The 18292-nt window shown below is 45.2% G+C and overlaps 2 protein-coding genes across 6 annotated transcripts; one reads left to right on the top strand and one right to left on the bottom strand.

The window, feature by feature from the left end:
• Window positions 1-32: 32 nt before the first annotated feature.
• LOC117728180 (sperm-associated antigen 1-like) lies at window positions 33-13402 on the bottom strand. 3 transcript variants are annotated; one of them, XM_034528956.1, is made up of 18 exons: window positions 13146-13402; window positions 12230-12389; window positions 11988-12110; window positions 11837-11907; window positions 11603-11715; window positions 11400-11505; window positions 11079-11209; window positions 10744-10850; window positions 10214-10325; window positions 8522-8977; window positions 6597-6696; window positions 5959-6111; window positions 5169-5305; window positions 3764-3905; window positions 2642-2768; window positions 2381-2539; window positions 1732-2055; window positions 33-1599 (listed from the first exon to the last, which is right to left on the bottom strand). In XM_034528956.1, exons 1-18 carry the CDS (start codon window positions 13286-13288, stop codon window positions 1471-1473), a joined length of 2793 nt encoding a protein of 930 aa, XP_034384847.1. In that variant the 5' UTR covers window positions 13289-13402; the 3' UTR covers window positions 33-1470. The 3 variants fall into 3 exon arrangements, with proteins under 3 accessions (XP_034384847.1, XP_034384846.1, XP_034384848.1); XM_034528955.1 differs by having other exon boundaries at window positions 10190-10325; window positions 13146-13386; XM_034528957.1 differs by having other exon boundaries at window positions 10190-10325; window positions 13203-13352.
• Window positions 13403-13406: 4 nt separating this feature from the next.
• fbxo43 (F-box protein 43) lies at window positions 13407-17863 on the top strand. 3 transcript variants are annotated; one of them, XM_034528963.1, is made up of 7 exons: window positions 13408-13550; window positions 14444-15017; window positions 15186-15286; window positions 15407-16129; window positions 16549-16651; window positions 16858-17052; window positions 17257-17832. In XM_034528963.1, the coding sequence occupies exons 2-7, from the start codon at window positions 14508-14510 to the stop codon at window positions 17503-17505; spliced, it is 1881 nt and encodes a 626-aa protein (XP_034384854.1). In that variant the 5' UTR covers window positions 13408-13550; window positions 14444-14507; the 3' UTR covers window positions 17506-17832. The 3 variants fall into 3 exon arrangements, with proteins under 3 accessions (XP_034384853.1, XP_034384854.1, XP_034384852.1); XM_034528962.1 differs by having other exon boundaries at window positions 13407-13550; window positions 14471-15286; XM_034528961.1 differs by having other exon boundaries at window positions 13410-13550; window positions 14444-15286; window positions 17257-17863.
• Window positions 17864-18292: the final 429 nt, after the last annotated feature.

Below are 18292 nucleotides of genomic sequence, written 5' to 3'. Positions count from 1 at the left end.
TTTTTTTCATTAAAGTACTGTATATTAGGGTGTTCCGTTTGTATTTTTATTGAACTATTTCATCGCAGCACAGAAGAACACATGTTTCCATGTTTATTGAATAGCCCTCTGAATACTGTTTACATCTCTACTGAAATATAGAGAAACATGGGACATTATTGCCCCCCCCCCCAACTTCTCACCCTGAACTTAATTTGGTACATTCATGTAGAATTGATAAAAACATTTGAAAACAGACTGGTTTGGATTCAGTCGGGTGATTTTTGGATAACTGGAATGTACAATAATGAAATACTTAAAAGGGACAGTTCACCCAAAATCGTCTCACACGGTCCAGATTATCTCTAACTCATGCTTAGTTTTTCTTTATTGGTTTTGCCGGTCGCATCCTGCTGCAGGCAAACAGACGGATGAATAGCTCCAGATGAGAAGACAAATATGGATTGTTGATTTTGGGGTGAACTGTCTCTTTACATCGATAGAATGCCATAAATTAGCAAATCAATTTCATATTTTAAACAATTACACATGTAGCTAGATGAATACATGTATTTATTATGCACAAATCCAAATGATTAAACGTATGATAAAAGCTACAGAGTGACATAAATACACACCCTCTTAAGGAGTGTCTGCTCACTCAAATTAGAAATAAATACCCAACCAAAAGAAGTCCGACCCCTAGTCTGAAATCTAAAGGCACACATCTGGGGAAGATGCTGCTTCTCTCCAGTGTGTACATGGATGTGCAGATGTGCTCTGTCATTCCTTTATGAGAAGAGAAAAGAGAAAACACAGCAGCCTTGAGTGACTTGACATTAAAACCCAGATCAGCAAACTGCATAGCTGAATAAACAGAAGAGAGTATTGGAGTCATGTAAGGTTACACATTGTCAAGAGTAGATCTCGGCCCAACAGACGCTGATGTCACGCAGGCCCGTTTCTCCCACAGGGAACATGTGCTCGTACTAAAACGGGTTCTTTATCTTTACGCGTTTGACCCACATTTACAAGTTTGTTTATCAAATTCTGACGGGAACCACGAAGCTCAGTTGTGGGTTCGCGAGCCGGTCCTGAGCAAACCTCCCTGGGGGGGAAACGGTCGCCTGTAGCCTTACGTAACGTAGCACATTGATCGATACGGTCCATAGTATCCCGCGTGCCCGCCTGTCGTACGATGCAAATGATTAGTGGTGGTACAAAAGTAAATCTGCATAGCAAAACCTTCTGGAGAGAAAAAAATATATTCCTTATCCTGTCACTCAAAACGTACAGTGATCAGATTCATTTACAGCAGACCAGCCGAGGGGATGGGACTCAGTTCTGCTGTATTGCTTTGGGGCACATTCTGCAGCTCCCTGCCTCTTGTGTACTCAGTTCTTGTGCAGTGTTCTTTTTCTTTCTTTTTTTTGCATAGAATCCAGGAGTTGTATTGGCGCATGCAGCGGGGGAGCAAAAGGGCTGGGCGGGTCAGATGTATTTGTTGGCCAGATTCTGAACATCGTTCTTAGTGAACTCGGGGCTCTGCACGGCAGACAGATGCTCGAACAGCTGGGTCATGTGGCGGCGCTCGTCCTTCTCCAGCAGCATCAACACAACCTGGAGGAAAGAAACAGCATCATTTATCAGCACAACTGCTGGTCAAAAAGTGGACATAAAAGACATAAAAAGGAAATAGCCTCTCAGGTTGTTGGGTTTGTTTTTTTATTGAGAATTTCAAAGCCTTCTTACCGAGAACCTGTTGGCGGTGTGCAGATGGTTGAGGTGTTGGTAGACTAGGTTGGGGTCTCTCTCCAGGAGGTGGGAGTCCAGCGCCTGCATGATGAAGCTGATGGTGTTTCCATCCAGCTGGGTGCTCAGCAGCTGAGGGAGCGCCTCCGGGGTCGTGGAGGCCAGCAGGTCAGCGCAGGCCGCCGCGTCTCCAACACTGCGAGCTGTGTTCAGAGCCTGGCCGAACTCGTAGGCGTTGGCTGGCTGGAGATTGATCGCGGTGCCCTCTCCTTTGGTACCGCCCCCCGAGTCAGAAGCGCTCGCCGTTTCCTCGTCGCCCTCGACCTCGAGAAAGAAGAGAAGTGAGAGGGTTGGAAAAGCTTGGGAGGAAAGACGGCAACTTTATCTGCGTTCATGCATCTCACCGAATGAGAGAGGCCAGATGGAAGTGGGCAGGTGTTCTTAATTACTCACACTCTTTATGAAAATTCACTGTTTGAAAAAATTATTTGGTTTTGATACAGTGATCTAGTCTGACATCTACTGGTTTTTAATGCCACCTAGTATATGTCTTTAAGTGTGCTATCATGGAGGTAGCAGCACAGCACAGAGCAGGAGTAGAGTCTCTCATACTGAGAGAGAGAGAGAGAGATAATCCATGTGCATCTACCTCTGTGATGGGGACGGTCTTTCTGGCTTTGGCCGGTGACGCGTTGGCCAAACTCTGTCTGAGCAGCACTGTGACCTCCTCCAGCTCCTTCTCGGCCTCCTGTACGTTGGGATCCTGCTGCAGCACCTCCTGCAGGTCGGAGCTGCACGCCAGGTAGTCCTGGTCGGAGGAACAGACAATATGGGCAAGTGGCGTTAAGTAAATGACCCCTGGTTTTGAATAAACACATTTCCTTTCTCAGGGATGGCCGGCTCTCTTCACCTTGAGGCCTTTGTTAGCCAGGGCTCGTCTGTAGAAGGCCTTCTTATTGGTTGGCTCCACCCTCAGCGCTGCGTCACAGTCCTGCTTTGCCTCAGCAAACCTCTCCAGCTTCAAGTAACACAGGGCTCTGCAAACACACACGTCACTTGGGATTTGTATCTTTGCCACCAGCAGCTGATTTGATGCGTGACTAAAATCTATCATCCGAGTCTGTGACTCAGACTTGATAATAAAAGGCTGGATTATGGAAGAGATGAGACACGAGATAGAACTGTTGCTGTCTCCATTAAAAAGGCAGGGGTTGGTCAACTTCTTTGAAAACATTTTGTTGACATTTTCATTACATGTGGACAGCAATCAATGAATGGAAGGAAAAAGAGATCCGTCATCTGTGGCTGTCGAAGGACTGTAAGGCACGACTGTTTTGGTTTTGTTTGTCATGTTTTTGTTGCGTTACAAATGGGCTGCGTTGAAGGAACAGATGATCCTTGGAGCCTAGAACAAGCCCGTCCAATCATCCGGCCTGAATGTAATGATTGGACGGGATACCTTTTCCGCCGACTCCCCTGCCCGCCTTCCTTTGTGTATTCTGCCCATGCACTCTGCTGTCTTGACAGCTGCAAGAACTAACAATAGTTCATTGTTGACGTTACATGATGCTCATTTTGGGGGAGTGGCTTTGGAGGGAGGCCTGACGGGAACAGTCAGGGGTCAGTGTGGCCGACTTGGGGGCTTTCTTGCTAGATTTACGTTGCCAACACGTTGGATAATTTATTTTATTATTCTACAGCAGATGCAAATTAGCCTCTCTGGCTCACTTACAGTTGGTGTGCATGCTAGTTTTTTTAAGATGACCAACCCTAGCTTTAAATGTGTTCACAGTGCGTGCTGGTGTGGCTATACAGAGAAGCAGCTCTGTACCAACTGACTCAACAATACATGCTGGTTTACTCCCAGTGACCACGGAGCTGAGCATAATTCATCCGTCCTCTTTGTGTTTCTCCAAAAAGGAACACTTTGATTTGTCTAGGTGTGTTCTGACATTCCTGCTTTATTAGGAAGAAAACAACGGCAGAAGGGAGCACATTGTTTGTTCATGCGGAGCGGGGCAGGGCCTCTAACCTGTTGGTGTAGATAGCACACTCCTCTGGCTTTAGTTTAAGGCCTTCGCTGTACTTTCCCAGTGCGTCCTGGTATTGGCCCTTCTTCACAAAGTCATTCCCCTCTTGCTTCAACGCCGTGAAACAGACTTCTGCTTTCCTCTCTGGAAGACAAAGTAAAGTGGTGATTACTCACATGTAGAGCAACTCAATTCTCCTTTTTCTGTTGAAGCCCTGAATCCACATGGACACTTGCAATACACGTTAAATTCTACCTCCCTTGTACTTCTAAGAAAACAAGGTAACACAAGGGGAAATGCTAATCTTCCGTAGTATGAAGCTTAAGGGTTTAAACCCTTCAAATGAACGCTGTGCTAGCGAGATGTGCTGCATGAGAGTCAGCAATCAGGCACGGTGTGGAGGAAGGGATAATCAATCTGCCTCTAGTGGGAGCAAAACCTGTGCCAGCAGGTCTATTCTTCCATTAGAGTTTAAAAATAAGAGCTGCAGCACGGGAATAGGAGAAACTGCTTGGTCAGTGAACAGGGGTAGTGACACGTCCACTTCTATACAAGAAATGAGGCCTTTAACATTCTCCTCCAACCTTCAACGCAGAGTGAAACGAGAGACTGGAACAAGCTGGATTTTGGTGGTCCAAATGTAGCCTGTAAACTACCACGAGTCCTGCTTTGGCATCGTTACCAAATTGTTAAGCAAAAGTATGCCATTTATCTATATTAGGGATTGTATACACTTACATAACAATGCATTCGGTTTTATAAGATCCAAAGTGTGTTTTGTATGAAAAATGTAATTTGCAATGTCACTGCCGTCAAGCATAACTGTCAACCACATAACAGTTTCTACTTTAAAAGAGACAGTTTGAAGAGGTTCTTATCCACAGTCACTGTATGTCCTAAAGTAATACAGTAGACGGGGGCAGAAGCAAAACATGTTTTAGACCCCTACAAAATCCATATGCTACATTTACAATATTTCCACTGCTTGCTTGCTTTCTTTTTTTAAAATGGGTTTTTCTTTTAGTTGTCAGTTTTGCTGTTGCCCCTGTGCACAGCGAAGACATCGCTTTAATCCTGTGCTGGTACACCAAACCGCCATCTACAGTAGCTACACTGACAATAGATAATTACCTCATACAACCCCAATTCAAATAATCCAAACTGTCCCTTTTAAGGCTTCTCCCACTGATATTTCCCAGCTCGCGGAGAAATATGGGCTTCAGAAACCCCAGTGTCATCATGTCACACTATTAATCCATATGTTACAAGTTGCAGGATTCACAAGGGAGCACGTGCCTTATCGAGACTTTGTAACACCAAGAATATTCACACCGGTGAGTGTAAAGTCCTGTGTTTGAGATAAAGCTCAATAGTCGTGGTTACGACTTTTAAAGACTAAGCACAGACCTGCTCGAGCCTGGAGGACCTCCGCGCTCGGCGGCTCCTCTCTGCGGTGCTGCTGAGCCGACAGGGGAACCAGGGGAATGTCCGGAAGCTTCTCCCTCCACTCCGCGCCGTCCTGGTCAATCAGCAGCCGGGTGATCCTAGAGGACGCGCAGTGGACATGGATTGTTACACGTGGACACACAAACGAGTGGAATAAAGTCACACGCACGGATATTAAAAGAGGCTCACAGCAAGTCGGCGGTAAGGAGCATCTTATATCTTGTAGATATATATATATATATATATATATATATATATATATATATATATATATATATGAGTTTCTCCAATTGCATAACAGAGAGAGGACATGCCCTGTGAGAGCCATAATTAGTCATTAGCTGGAGCTGCTTTTGAACACCAGCTAAACCTGTTAGCCACTAATTAGACTTTGTGTGCGTTTGTTCATTTGATTTGTTGTAATTTAGTCTTCAGATTATGTCACATTGCAAGTTCTCGCGTCTCAGCATATAGACAAGGATTTAAAATATTGGTATGATATTATACAAGGCAGTGATAACACTTGCTTATCCAAAACACTTCATAATAATAATAAAAAATGGATAGCAAGGACACTTTCATCATATAGCTGTCATTGGAATAGCTTCCTTGGACCCTGTAATATTCAGAACATTTCTGGGTTCATGAGACCAAGGAGACCATTCCATGCGATAAGGACGTGGAACACCAGCAGGAACGTCTCCCTGCTCTCTGCGGCCTCTCAGCTGAAGTTCGAGGTGAAGGCTAATACCTGTTGACGCCGTCGTGCGCCGCCTGCACGCCGGCGTCTATCTGCAGGACGGTCTTGTAATCCACGTAGGCCTTCCGGTAGCGCTCCAGGGAATCGTAAGCCATGGCCCGGCGCAGGAGGGGCTTGAGGGAGAATGACTGCAGCTCCAGGGCTCTGGTCGGTATAAATAGACGTGATGAGACAAGAGCAAAGGATCAAGTCTGCTGCTCTTGCTATAGATGCAACTGTCTGGGAGTGCTGTGACAGATTTCTAATCTGAAGTGTACCTGTGCTTATTAAGTATATAGTGCTCATGTACGTACTGCTGTGTATGTGTAAGTAAACAGTCACACAACACAATTTTCCTTTTTGCCCTTGAAGCTGAATCTTAAGCAAACATACAGAGTATTTAAAGGCTCTCTCACATGGGAGGTTCCCTCAAGTTATCCTGAGTTAACTGCTTATAAAACTTCGAAAGAGATCACTGGCAACCCCTCACAACACACCTCAGTGCAAATCCCCTCATAAACAATAGAGTTCTGCTAGTTTGGTCTTTTAAATGACTGCAAAGCTGTGCTGGGTTATTGGGTTCTCCTGGTACCCAGTGTAAATGATTCCCCCCCCTCCACGTATTAACAAAGTATTACGAGATCTCTCACCTCGTGCAGTCCTGTATGCACTCTTGACTGTTGCCATCTTTAAGGTAGCAAGCTGCTCTGTTCGAGTACAGAGTACATAAATCCTCCGGACTGTCAATCCCTGTGTACAAAAAAAGACACATCATGTAGCTCACTAATCCATACTGTTAAACAGAATATCTGTAAACGTGGCCAACATTTAAATAGGCAACCACGTGGCTAGTTAAAGTGTGGCTTTAAAAAGCCTCGGTGTGTTATGAATCATTTATAATGTTCAGAGGCTGCATCAATCAGTCTGACACAAACACTAGAGACATGGGCATCCTGTTCAACAAGGACATGGATTTGAAGTTTTAGGATCTGCTATGGAGTCAATATCCCGTCACATGATGCTGTGTGTGTGTGTGTGTATATGTCTGTGTGTATGTCTGTCTGTGTGTGATAATGGGATCCTTTTAGCATTAGAAGCGAGACTTTAATGGTGAGATACTAACTTCAAATGTCTTCTACGGCAGACTAATGAATGCAATAATATTGTTGAGGCTGCATACACACACCCACACCCACACACACATACACACACATTGATGTGTCTTCACACGTTCACCATTCTTCTTGTTTGAGTAACTTGCATGTTGCTTCACTTGTAATCTGAGGAATGAGGCTGGCTCTTTGTTAAGACCTTAAATCCTACTTTTTCTTCCACCAATACGCCCCAATACATCTGGCTGGTTTACCCCAGTAGCACAATGAGCTCCAGGGCGGACAAGGTGAAAAACACGAGGAACGTGGCGACCCAAGAGAAGCTCATCAAACACCTCTTTAGGACGTTTTCTCCACCTGCCCAGGCTCCATTTTCACCGTCACGTTTATTCTGTGCATTGCAGACCAGAGCAGCATTCTTCTGCGTCACTAAATACAGTCGGCTTAGCGTGCCACCTCGTCAGATGAACTCAGATTATAAATGATGACACAGTGAGGCCGGGATGGTGATGTCCCAGCGACTGCTCCCACTCAGTGAGGTTACTGTGACAGTAGAGCATGTACGTTAGCATGTTAGAGCTGCAAAATAGGGCATCCGTTAACCAAACTAGTTTTGAGACCCTGTAAAAGACAGATCGAATCTGTTTATTATTGAGCTCTGTCCCTTTTTGACAGACCACTGCATGTTTAAAGGGGTTCATAGAATCCATCCTCTGGTTTCAGCTGGAGTCTGCATTACATGTCGCCCTGCCTACATCGGACAGAGGAAGGCCCTTGGACCACGTCCAGTCTCTTTCCACATCCAGCAGCACAGTGGGGCTAGTGGAGTACACTATACAGCAACCCACGGAGAGAGGATGCTCGATGGTGGGCAGCAGTTCCTCTTCCTCCATCAATCTCTCACTTTCTCCCTCTCACGCTGTGAGAATTATAGCTTGTGGTCCTGCAGATTCAATTTCACAGTGAGTGGTTAGCGGTCATGTGACCTGGACGGACCTGAGCTGAGAGGCTTAGCACCAGGCTGAGGCTAAAACATAAACACTGTCCGTGTAGGCCACACGGGAAGGACGGACACATTTTGAAGCATCGGTGCAAAATCCCAAACAAATGGCCTTTTGACTGCTGAATTGTACGATATTTGTGAAAAAGCTACAATCACGAAGCATCAGCCTTATAATTGCAAGGTCATGACCTTTGATTTACGATCGCATCGGCCAGTTATCTCAAGAGCATTGATGATTACACACCATAAATAAATAAATATTCATCCAAATATGGGTATGACTGGTGATGAAACGTCAATCAGTTAAGCTATGCAGCAGTTGTTTATAACACACTGCTCCTGACATGGAGGGACAAAATAAACTTCGCTCTAATTTAATAATATATACCAAACAACATTGTACACACCATGTGACTGATCCCCCCCCCTTGACGACAATAACAAGAACAGTCCACCATACCTGAATCTGTATAGCCTTGAATGGCTAGTGAGTATTTCTCCAGCGCATCCGCAAACTGTCCGTTCTTAAACAGCAGGTTCCCTTCATTCTTTAGCCGGGCCACGGGCGGGGGCAGGGCTCCGCACGGGGCATCGAGGTTGACAGATTCCTCCGCATTTCCTCCCACCGGAGCTTCTTTACCGCCGCTGCTCTGATCAGCCGGGACTGAAGCTGTCGAGCCCCTCTTGCTCGTTCCGTTGGCTACCTTCTCCCTCGAGTCGTGCGCGACTTTGTACTTGTCGGCGGCGGCTCCTTTGCCCCTCCAGGGTCCGTGGTGGGAGCTGTTGGACTCGCTGTGAGGACCCCCGTCCCCTCTGCCGTGGGGCTTCTTTTGAGCGTTACCCATGTCTCCCCTTTCGGCAGGAGCAGCTGAGCTCTCCTCCCCTCCCACAGCCTGGCTGGGTTCAACCGGATGAGCTAGAAGGGAGAGGGGGGGGGGGGGGGGGGGGAGAGAGGGGGGGGACACACCCACAGGAAGGAGTCAGCGGTTACATCACAGTGGGGGAGGGGTGGACGCGCGTGACACGGAGCACTTCAAAGAGGGAGTTCCAGGAAGCAGCTGGGTGGGGGTAGGGCAGATAACACGCACACGCACACGCACTCGCAGTCACGCACGCACACACACATGCACACGCACACACACACGCACACATGCACACGCACACACACACACACACACATAGACAGTGTGTTACCCAGAGGGCCATGGGGTGTTTCCTTCTATACAGACAGAAGGCTTTGGGAGGAACATGATTGCTCTACTATTAACTTGCTCAAGCTTCCTCAGATGTTTTGTTTCACTCAGAGGATTAGAGGGCAAATCCTTCGCCAGGCAGCTACAGGGAGGACTACGTGGGCACACATATACATATATAAAATACAGAAGACCTTACAAAATATTGGATATTGACAGTACACAGAGTATACATTAACATTTCAATGCCAAGTTCTAATTTCTATGAAGTATTTCATAAGTAAGCCATTATGGAATTCTTGATGCCAACTATTGATATTTGAGAGTCAAAGGTTTATCTTGTTTTTTTAATATGATTATGGTTTGGTTGTTACGTAATATAAATAACACATGTTCTGAGCAGGACATTTTACATCTGGAAAGTAAACCTTTCAGTTCACAGGTAATTAAGACACTCAAATATATATAGCGTATGCATTTCTGTCCAACAATTTAATTGTACTTATTGATTGTTGATTGTATCATTGGTCAGGCTCTGCTGTAAAACTAAGCAAATGTGATCCACAGATCTACTGCACTCGTTATATGGTTATTAGTTTTTTGTATTTTAGGTCAGTAGTAATAAATTGTGAATAAGAGCATGTTTGTCTATACGCAGCATTGATACAAAACTATTTTTCCGCTGAACAACTGCAGAATAATGCTTTATACACAAGACATAACGGACGCTGATTTAAAAAGCTCTTAAAATAAAATTAAACTGTCGATGATGTTTTAAATATAGCTAAGGAGACATGCCCTTCTTTAAAATGGATCAGAGACAGCTTTCTGGAGGGATTCAGGGAATTGTAAACGCTCAATGGCCTGTGTCTCTGTGTCTGTGTGTAAATCAAGGATATATACATTTGGAATACGGAGGTCCCAAATAATCTCACCTATCTGTTCTGCTTTTGTCTCACCGTTATTGCAGTTATCTTCCTCTTCTACCTCCCGAATTAGGATCTTCTTGCCTTTGCGTTGCTGCTCTGGCTGACATTCCTTCATCTTCTTCTCAGTTTCAGACAAAAGTTGCTAAACCGCAAGAAATTCACAAATTAGAATTTGTCCACCCAAGTTCTGTGAAGTAAGTCAGCAAAGGTGACGCACCGACTGACACTACAATCAACACAATCACCCATAAAGCACAAAGGAGTGAATCGCTTGTGTTGCAATGTAAAAGGAACACCATGTCCCTACAGTACATTAAAATCACTAATACATATGGTCATATAAACAATGTCTCTATAGGTGATGACTAAATGAAATGCATGCTGAGCTCTTCATCTGCCATAAAACAACTGAAAAAGCTACACTATTGTCTAATTTCAGTTATATAGGACGAGGTGTGATTATATTAATACCTTGCAGCAGCTGCAAGTTGTTTTTAGGGGCCTGCTCTCACACAAATACAGGGACACCTAGTGGACACAAAGGGTATTCTATCACCTACAGTGGCTGCAGCATTCTGCGGCTCTTCCCGAAGCACCATCCTCAGGTCCTCAGCAGCCATTCGGAAGTTGCCCATGTGGTTGTAAACAGTGGCACGACGTTGCAGGGCTGGGGAAGAAAACCCACGTACAGTATTGACGTTACACACACTGAAGCTGCGTGCTGTAAAGTGGAGTATCGGAATACATCCCAGAAGGTTTTTTTTTTTTACAAAAGGGGCTTCACAAAAAACACTTGTGAGGGAGTCGGAAACATGAATCGACGCCTGCATTATTATCTCATTTCTGTTGACATGCTTTTTTGTAACTCAATTAAAGTACAAAAGGAGCAAAGCACCTTTCATATTGCCTGGTTCCAGCTCGAGGACCCTCCGACAGTCGCTCATGGCCTTGTGCCAGTGCTTGAGCTTGATCTCTGCCTGAGCTCTGTTATTGTACGCAGCCACGGTTGGTTTAATGGAAAGGCTCCTGTAATGGAAGGCCCAAAATACAACATCACGAGGATAATGGACAGACACTTAAGAGGCACGGTAAATGGGAATGGAATCAGACTTAAATGATTACAGGAGTCTAATTAAATGCCAAGATAACATGCTGTAATCCCTTTGGGAGATGTAAAATGCTTGTTCTAATAATTGCGTGGCTTTCAGAGCCTGACCTGGAATAGTATGCAACAGCCTCCTCGTAATCGTTTGCTCTGAAAGCTTCATTGCCTTTGTTCTTTTCGCGATTTGCCAGCGGGAGCTTCTCCTGTTCAGTCAGCACTGTTGGAGAGACAACACAAAGCCACAATACTTCAGTACACGCAACGCCTCGCGACGACAACAACATGCATGTGAGCTGCTACACGTAACACGTTACATGCTGCATCCACCGTAGTCTTTATTTTGGGCCGTCCTGTGTTCATGGCGACAGCTGGATCGCGTTTGACCAAATTCCCGTCGATTCTTTCACATTCTTTTTCGACATCAAACCTGCAAATAGAGCAACAATATATTTGGCTCTAGAAGACCAGAACACGTTTAACTGTGGATTGTTGTCATGAAAGATGCATCCGACAGCTGAAAGAGTGTGCTGCTTCACAAAGTGACTCACTTATCCCATTCTCCGTAATCTCGTGGGAGAGTGCGTTTTGAAGAATTCCGCTTTTCTTTTGGAACGGAAGTCTGTGATGACATGATACTCAATTTCTGTATTTTCCTTGTGTACATAAATGTGCATGTTACATTGTTGGAGACACGTTTACCTGACTCAGTGGAATGGAGCAATTGGAACCTCTTATAGGTGGCATGTTTATATTCTCTAAATCATCAAACACCGACTGCTGTTTTAGTAAAGTCTGCGTCATTTTGCTTTCTTCTTGCCATGTCTGTAAGGAAAAATGTATTTAATAACCAAATAACTAATGTAAGAGACATTTAAGGCGAGGGCAGGAAGTGAACGGGGTTGATTAACAAATAAAAAGCAAATCTACAATGTGTTGCATGCCTTCAGCTCATCTGTGATTTGGCTCCACTCCTCATTAGAGAGGCTGGCTGCTGTGGCCACAGGGCGGTGCTTCCTGAGCGCTCGGCTCCTCGGGTCCAGTTTCTCCAAGTGACTCTCACAGAACTCAATCAAATGAGGGTAAATGCCCTCGTCGCCGGAACTGAACACAAACTACAACGTTATTTTCTGAAAACCCAAATTCATGTACTCTCTCATTATGGTAGGACGATGTACTCTCTCATCATGGTAGACCTAAGTACTCTCTTATCATGTTAAACCTATGTACTCTCTCATCATGTTAAACCTATGTACTCTCTCATCATGTTAAACCTATGTACTCTCTCATCATGTTAAACCTATGTACTCTCTCATCATGTTAAACCTATGTACTCTCTTATCATGTTAAACCTATGTACTCTCTCATCATGTTAAACCTATGTACTCTCCCATCACGTTAAACCTGTACTCTCTCATCATGTTAAACCTATGTACTCTCATCATGTTAAACCTGTACTCTCTCATCATGTTAAACCTATGTACTCTCATCATGTTAAACCTGTACTCTCTCATCATGTTAAACCTATGTACTCTCATCATGTTAAACCTAAGTACGCTCTTATCATGTTAAACCTAAGTACGCTCTTATCATGTTAAACCTATAGTCTCTTATCATGGTAAACATACAGTATGTACTCTCTCGACATGTTAAACCTAAGTACGCTCTTATCATGTTAAACCTATGTACTCTCTTATCATGGTAAACATACAGTATGTACTCTCTCATCATGTTAAACCTGTGTATACTCCAATCATTGTAGACCTATGTACTTTATTTACAATACTGCATGATCTTAGTGGAGAAAAAGCTCATCAACAATATAAAACAGACCCTACATCTCCGTTATGAGACCTTTACCTCAGTACTCTCCAGATGCTCTCCAGGTATTTAACATCTCTGCATTGTGCTATGTACCCATAGTCCAGGTGCTCCACGGGGACCTTCCCAGAGTCACCGGTGGAGGACTGGTCTCCGGAGAACATAGCGCCTGTGCTCATCATCGGGGAGAATACCGTTGTCCGGTAAAAGTCACGTAACTTAATACACGTAATGCTATTAAAAAGCTCTGCGGTCTGCTTGTTCGGCAACAAACTCTCCACTGTTACTATGGTAACGGCGCGCGGAAGGAAGTCGCACCCCCAAGCGGAAACACGTAACACACACGTGACTCAGTGGGCTCCAAATTTGAAAACGTGGCTGGAGATTCCCCGCAGAAAACAAACCGAGGCGGGGGGACGAGCATTAGTCCAGCTGTGTGCAGAGGTGAGTGTTTCTGTTGTGTTTCTTTGTTCAATGCGAAATAACGTGTCGTCTGCAATTCATGCCTCGGCGTGAAATGTGTGTGGAGCCACAACCATGACCTAGGCTGTAAGGGGCTTCCGTAGTGATGACATGTTGAATGTAAGTGAGTGGTCACGAGACTGGGTGTCACTTAACCCGAGGGATACACGGGTCATCATAATCCACATAACCTAATGATATTGTGTGTAAATGCGTATGTTGAGTTTGTGACATTATCATTTCCGGGATATCGATCCCCTGTGCACGGGTTGACTTGGCAGCGGACTCAGGTGTTTTCACGTCACGCTAATTGCTCCAACAAAGATGTCGGATTTTCGACTTCAATTTTCCATTAGTTAAGCTTAGTCATGAATGCAGCTAACGTCTATTAATAATTCATCCATTTTCAAGTGTATTTGACTTATTATTCATTCTGCCCTCCTCTCGTCGCTGCGGAACGAGCGCAGTTGTCAACCGTTATTTTTTTTAGGGCCTTTTTCTTAAAATTAGAATTAAAGTAGGAGGAAACGAAGTGGCCCGCTGGGCCCCTGTCGGCAGGGCGCAGCTAGTGGTTGGCTTTTGGCGGCTACAGCTAACTTTATAGCGGCATCCCAGAGAGCGCGCGACCGGGGGTTTAACTGGAAGGCACGCCCTCGCGTAGCAACGCTGTTGAACCAGCGGACTCCCCACGCGACATGGATTTAGCTAAATTAGTTTGTGTATTCACTCATCTCTTATCCCCATGTGAGTCCAACGTGGCCGCAGCTCATTAAACATACGGTAGGACCATGGCAACATTTAAAAAATAGCTGTAATAAAGCGGCCAGCTACCATTTTTCTCGTCTTCACTCACTACTTGATGATGTTGTGTGCAGGTTAGCTAACAGCTGCTTGGTGAACAGGTGTAGTGGACCAGCACACGCAGACAGGAGGAGGATCATGCAGTGCACTCCTGAATCCAACATCTACCTGGAGAGCTGCAAAGGCCAGCACTGTAATGGCGACTGCTCCGACAGTGGATACTCGGGTGTGTTCCACAGTCCACAGAGCATCTGCGGGGTGGACTCCTGTCGCTCTTTGTCTCCAGTAGAGTTCTGTGAAACGCCGAAAGAGAACATCTGGCTCTCTGTCACGCCCAAGGAGAGGACCAGGGAACCGGTTGAATACTTGGGCAAAGACCCCTGGGGTGTCCAGCGGCCACCAGCAGTCAGCTGGTGTGAAACTCCTAAAGTGTACAAAAGGGATGCCCCGATGCGACAAAGACTTCTCATGTGCAAAACCGCCACAGATGTCAAAACCGACCATGCAAGATCACCGTGCAGCAGAAGGACCTCCATCAGTGCCGGGTCTGAGCACTGGCTCAGTGCATCGTTTGACTCTCTCGACACTTTAAAGTTGGAGCAGGACCTGTTGCTGTCTGGGAGGAAACGCAGACTCCTCTTCACGCAGGTGAGGACCTCGACTCTCGAAGACGGCAAACTCAACTCCGATTACCTTTCCAGTTTCGAGAGAAGAGCGTCCCTGTTGGATGCAGATTTCAGTGAGAGCCTTTCTGCCTCTGATCAAATTGATATTGGGACTCCGTGCTTTATCAAATCCCTGCCTGCTCCAACTCAGGAAACGCCTCAATCACCAGTCAGCGGTGTCACAAATACCCGATATGACGGCTCTAGTGTCTTATCCACGCCGTCATCCTCACGCACACCAAAATATATCAGGTACATGCTTCTTTTGACTGTGTGGTGTGGTTGTGGTTGTGGTTGTGTGTGTGTGTGTGTGTGTGTGAGAGAGAGAAAAAATATATATGTTGTATTAACCACCTTCTAACCCTGGAACAGATCTTTGTGTGAAGACAGTGGTTTCAGTTCCTTGACCCTTGATAAATCCCAAGACTCCTCCGTGGACAATGACGGCTCATTCCTGGAGCTGCTCCTTTCGGCCTCCAAAGGAAACTCTGAAACCCCAAATCTGGCAGAGGCAAGGCGGCGCTCCCGTTTACTGCGCCAACATCGGCTTTCTACACTTAAAGAGGGGGGCTCTCAGTCTGAGGAAGACCTAGCAGAGAGGAAGCACGGACATCTTCATCAAAGCCACAGCCTTTCTACAGATGATGAGGTTTTTGCTCACCGGGCCACCCCTTCTGCTAAATGTACTAATGGCATGACATCTGATAGTTTGGCTGCTGCAAGACAAGACGATGCCACCCCACTAACAGCAACTCCAGCCAGGCCAGAAAGCACAACGTCCCTTAACGCGACTCCTCTCAGGACAACCCCCATCAATCTCTCTCTGACTCCAGCTCTGCAGCTGATTCATGCCATGTGCCAACTGAAAGCCCACATGTTTGTTGGCCAAAGTCCAAGCCTAAAGGAGCAGCTGAAGTCCACCGTCGCGCTGGTTCAGACCCCGGTGGCGTTCAGGACCACCATGCCGCTGGCAGGGCTGATCGGCAGAAAGATGGGCCTGAGGAAGGTGGACATACTCACAGAGCTGAAGAAGAGGAACCTCAGGCACATCCTGTCTGTCATCCTCAGCCACCTGACCTCTGAGAGCATCTACATGTAAGGAGGTCATGTTTTCAACACATTTAGTGTCGTCGACAAAATTTAAAATGTTATTGTCTTGCATATTTTTAATGCATCTACTGTATGCCTCAGTTTTCTTCTCAAAGGTTAAGTGGTTTCATTCCCAGTTTGTCATTCATTAAACTGATAATGATGGTTTGTAATGGCAGCATTTAGGTTGTAGATTAGTATATGAATACATGCATAACTACAAAATCCTGTAGAATTCGTTCAGCCTATCATGGATGCTTGGACTAAAGTACCGGACTCTTTGTGGTCTTTTAAAAAAATCCGGATTGTTATTAAAAAATATATATATATATATCTTTTACGAACAGTCGGACACAACCTCTATTTAACGTGCAGTGGGGGCTATGTATATTGATCTCATGCATGAAATTGTTTGTGTTGGGCAGGTGTGGTGAAGTGTGCACGAGTTGGAAGGAAATCCTCCAACAAGACAAGCGAGCTAGTTTAAAGAGAAGGAACTACGTGAGTGAAGTGGAGGCTGCTCTTAAGGTAAGAGATCTGCCATATTAGCCGCTCTTGCTGATGGCTGGCTACAGTCAAATGGGTCTGATGTGACTCGGGGCTCTGTGGCCTTTCTGAAGCAGGTGTTTGTGATCTGTGGTTCAGTGTAAAGTAACATTGGAGTTGTCGAGATGGATATCGACTAACGGCGGCTAAAAGCTGAAATGAGCTCAGTTTGTGATGTTGTCTTCCAGCTCGCTGGTGACGACAATGTCAACGAAGCAGAGACCAGACTCGCTCTGCTCAAGAGGTCCGCCCTGAAGAAGGTTCAGGCCCAGTCTAGAACGTCCAGCTTCTGCACCCCTAAGTCAGGAAATTGCACTTTAACCCCATCACAGCACCGCACCTTGAGTTCAGGCAGCCGCAGCAAACGAGATGAATTCCTAGAAGTGAGTTTGAAACTGATTACATTGGATTTGGTTAACTGGACTATCTGTAATCTTTGGATACATCATATATTAGTTGGCATTAACGTCTGTTTAGTCGAGGATAATTGGGGATCCGATTGATCTTAGTGAGGGAACTGCTGCACGAAGTTCACAAAACATTTATTTGTAGTCTTTTCAAATTTTTAAAAACATTTTTATTGTCAGGTTGCCCAAACCCTCTTCAACGATGAGTGCCTCAAGCCGTGCCCTCGATGTCGGCATCCCGCGAGGTGTCACTCGGTGAAACAAGAGGGCGTGTGCAGCAGAGCCGAGTGTGAGTTCCAGTTCTGCACGGCCTGCATGTGTGCGTTCCACGGCTCCAGAGAGTGTGGCAGCCAGTCGGTGGGCCGACGCAAGAAGGACACACTTCTGCCAGGAAGCGCACAAAGCAAGCGAAACGTTAGGCGGCTATGAGCAGCAAGCCAACTGTATTCCTGTTTGTTCTGCCGAGGACACTTACATTTTTGAATGCCTAAAGGTGATCACGCAACGTGATATGTAGCCAGTACATGAGAGCAACTTCTGTACTTATCTGTGTGTCTTTGTGCCTGTTTTGTACTGTATTTACTGTATTTTTTTCTCAACACGTCTTGTGTTTTTAATTATGAATGTGAAGGAAGTCTCACCAGCAGAACAATGACTGAATTTTGCTGCTGTTGTATTTTTTTTTTCTAGCCACATTAATCAACTGTACACTCTTTTCTGGAATTACTTTGGGATTTTTAGCTTTTACTAATGTGTTTTCAGAACCGTTTTAAAATAAATGATTTTAAAAAACTGCGTCTCGTTTGTGAAATAAATGGCCTTTTCTGTCTCTATTGAAATCTGTAGAAACACATTGGTTTTAGATTTTTGTGTTAGTGTTTGGCGCCATCTAGTGGTATGACATAACCTTGTCTTAACGGCTATAACAATGACATTCTCTCATTAAACTTTTATTTTACTACATGTAAGTGATTGTAAATAGGAATAGCAAAGTTCATCCTGTAAATATATTAGAAAAGTCATTTTGTTTTGTTTTAAATGAATGGAGGCAACACAAACTTGGATTTGTAGCTCCCTCGTCCTTCAGTTAAACTTTTACCACCCCTCGTGTTTTGAAAATGAGTCCACTTCCATAGCAACCTGCAGTGTGTCTGTTATTACAACGAGAGCTTTGTGGCTGGCCGAACAGTCGAATGAGACTGCCTGGCTCGATTTT

This window comes from Cyclopterus lumpus, chromosome 25 (genome assembly GCF_009769545.1).
Source record: "Cyclopterus lumpus isolate fCycLum1 chromosome 25, fCycLum1.pri, whole genome shotgun sequence".
Classification (NCBI taxonomy): Eukaryota; Metazoa; Chordata; class Actinopteri; order Perciformes; family Cyclopteridae; genus Cyclopterus; species Cyclopterus lumpus.
This window is presented reverse-complemented; position numbering and strand designations above follow the sequence as displayed.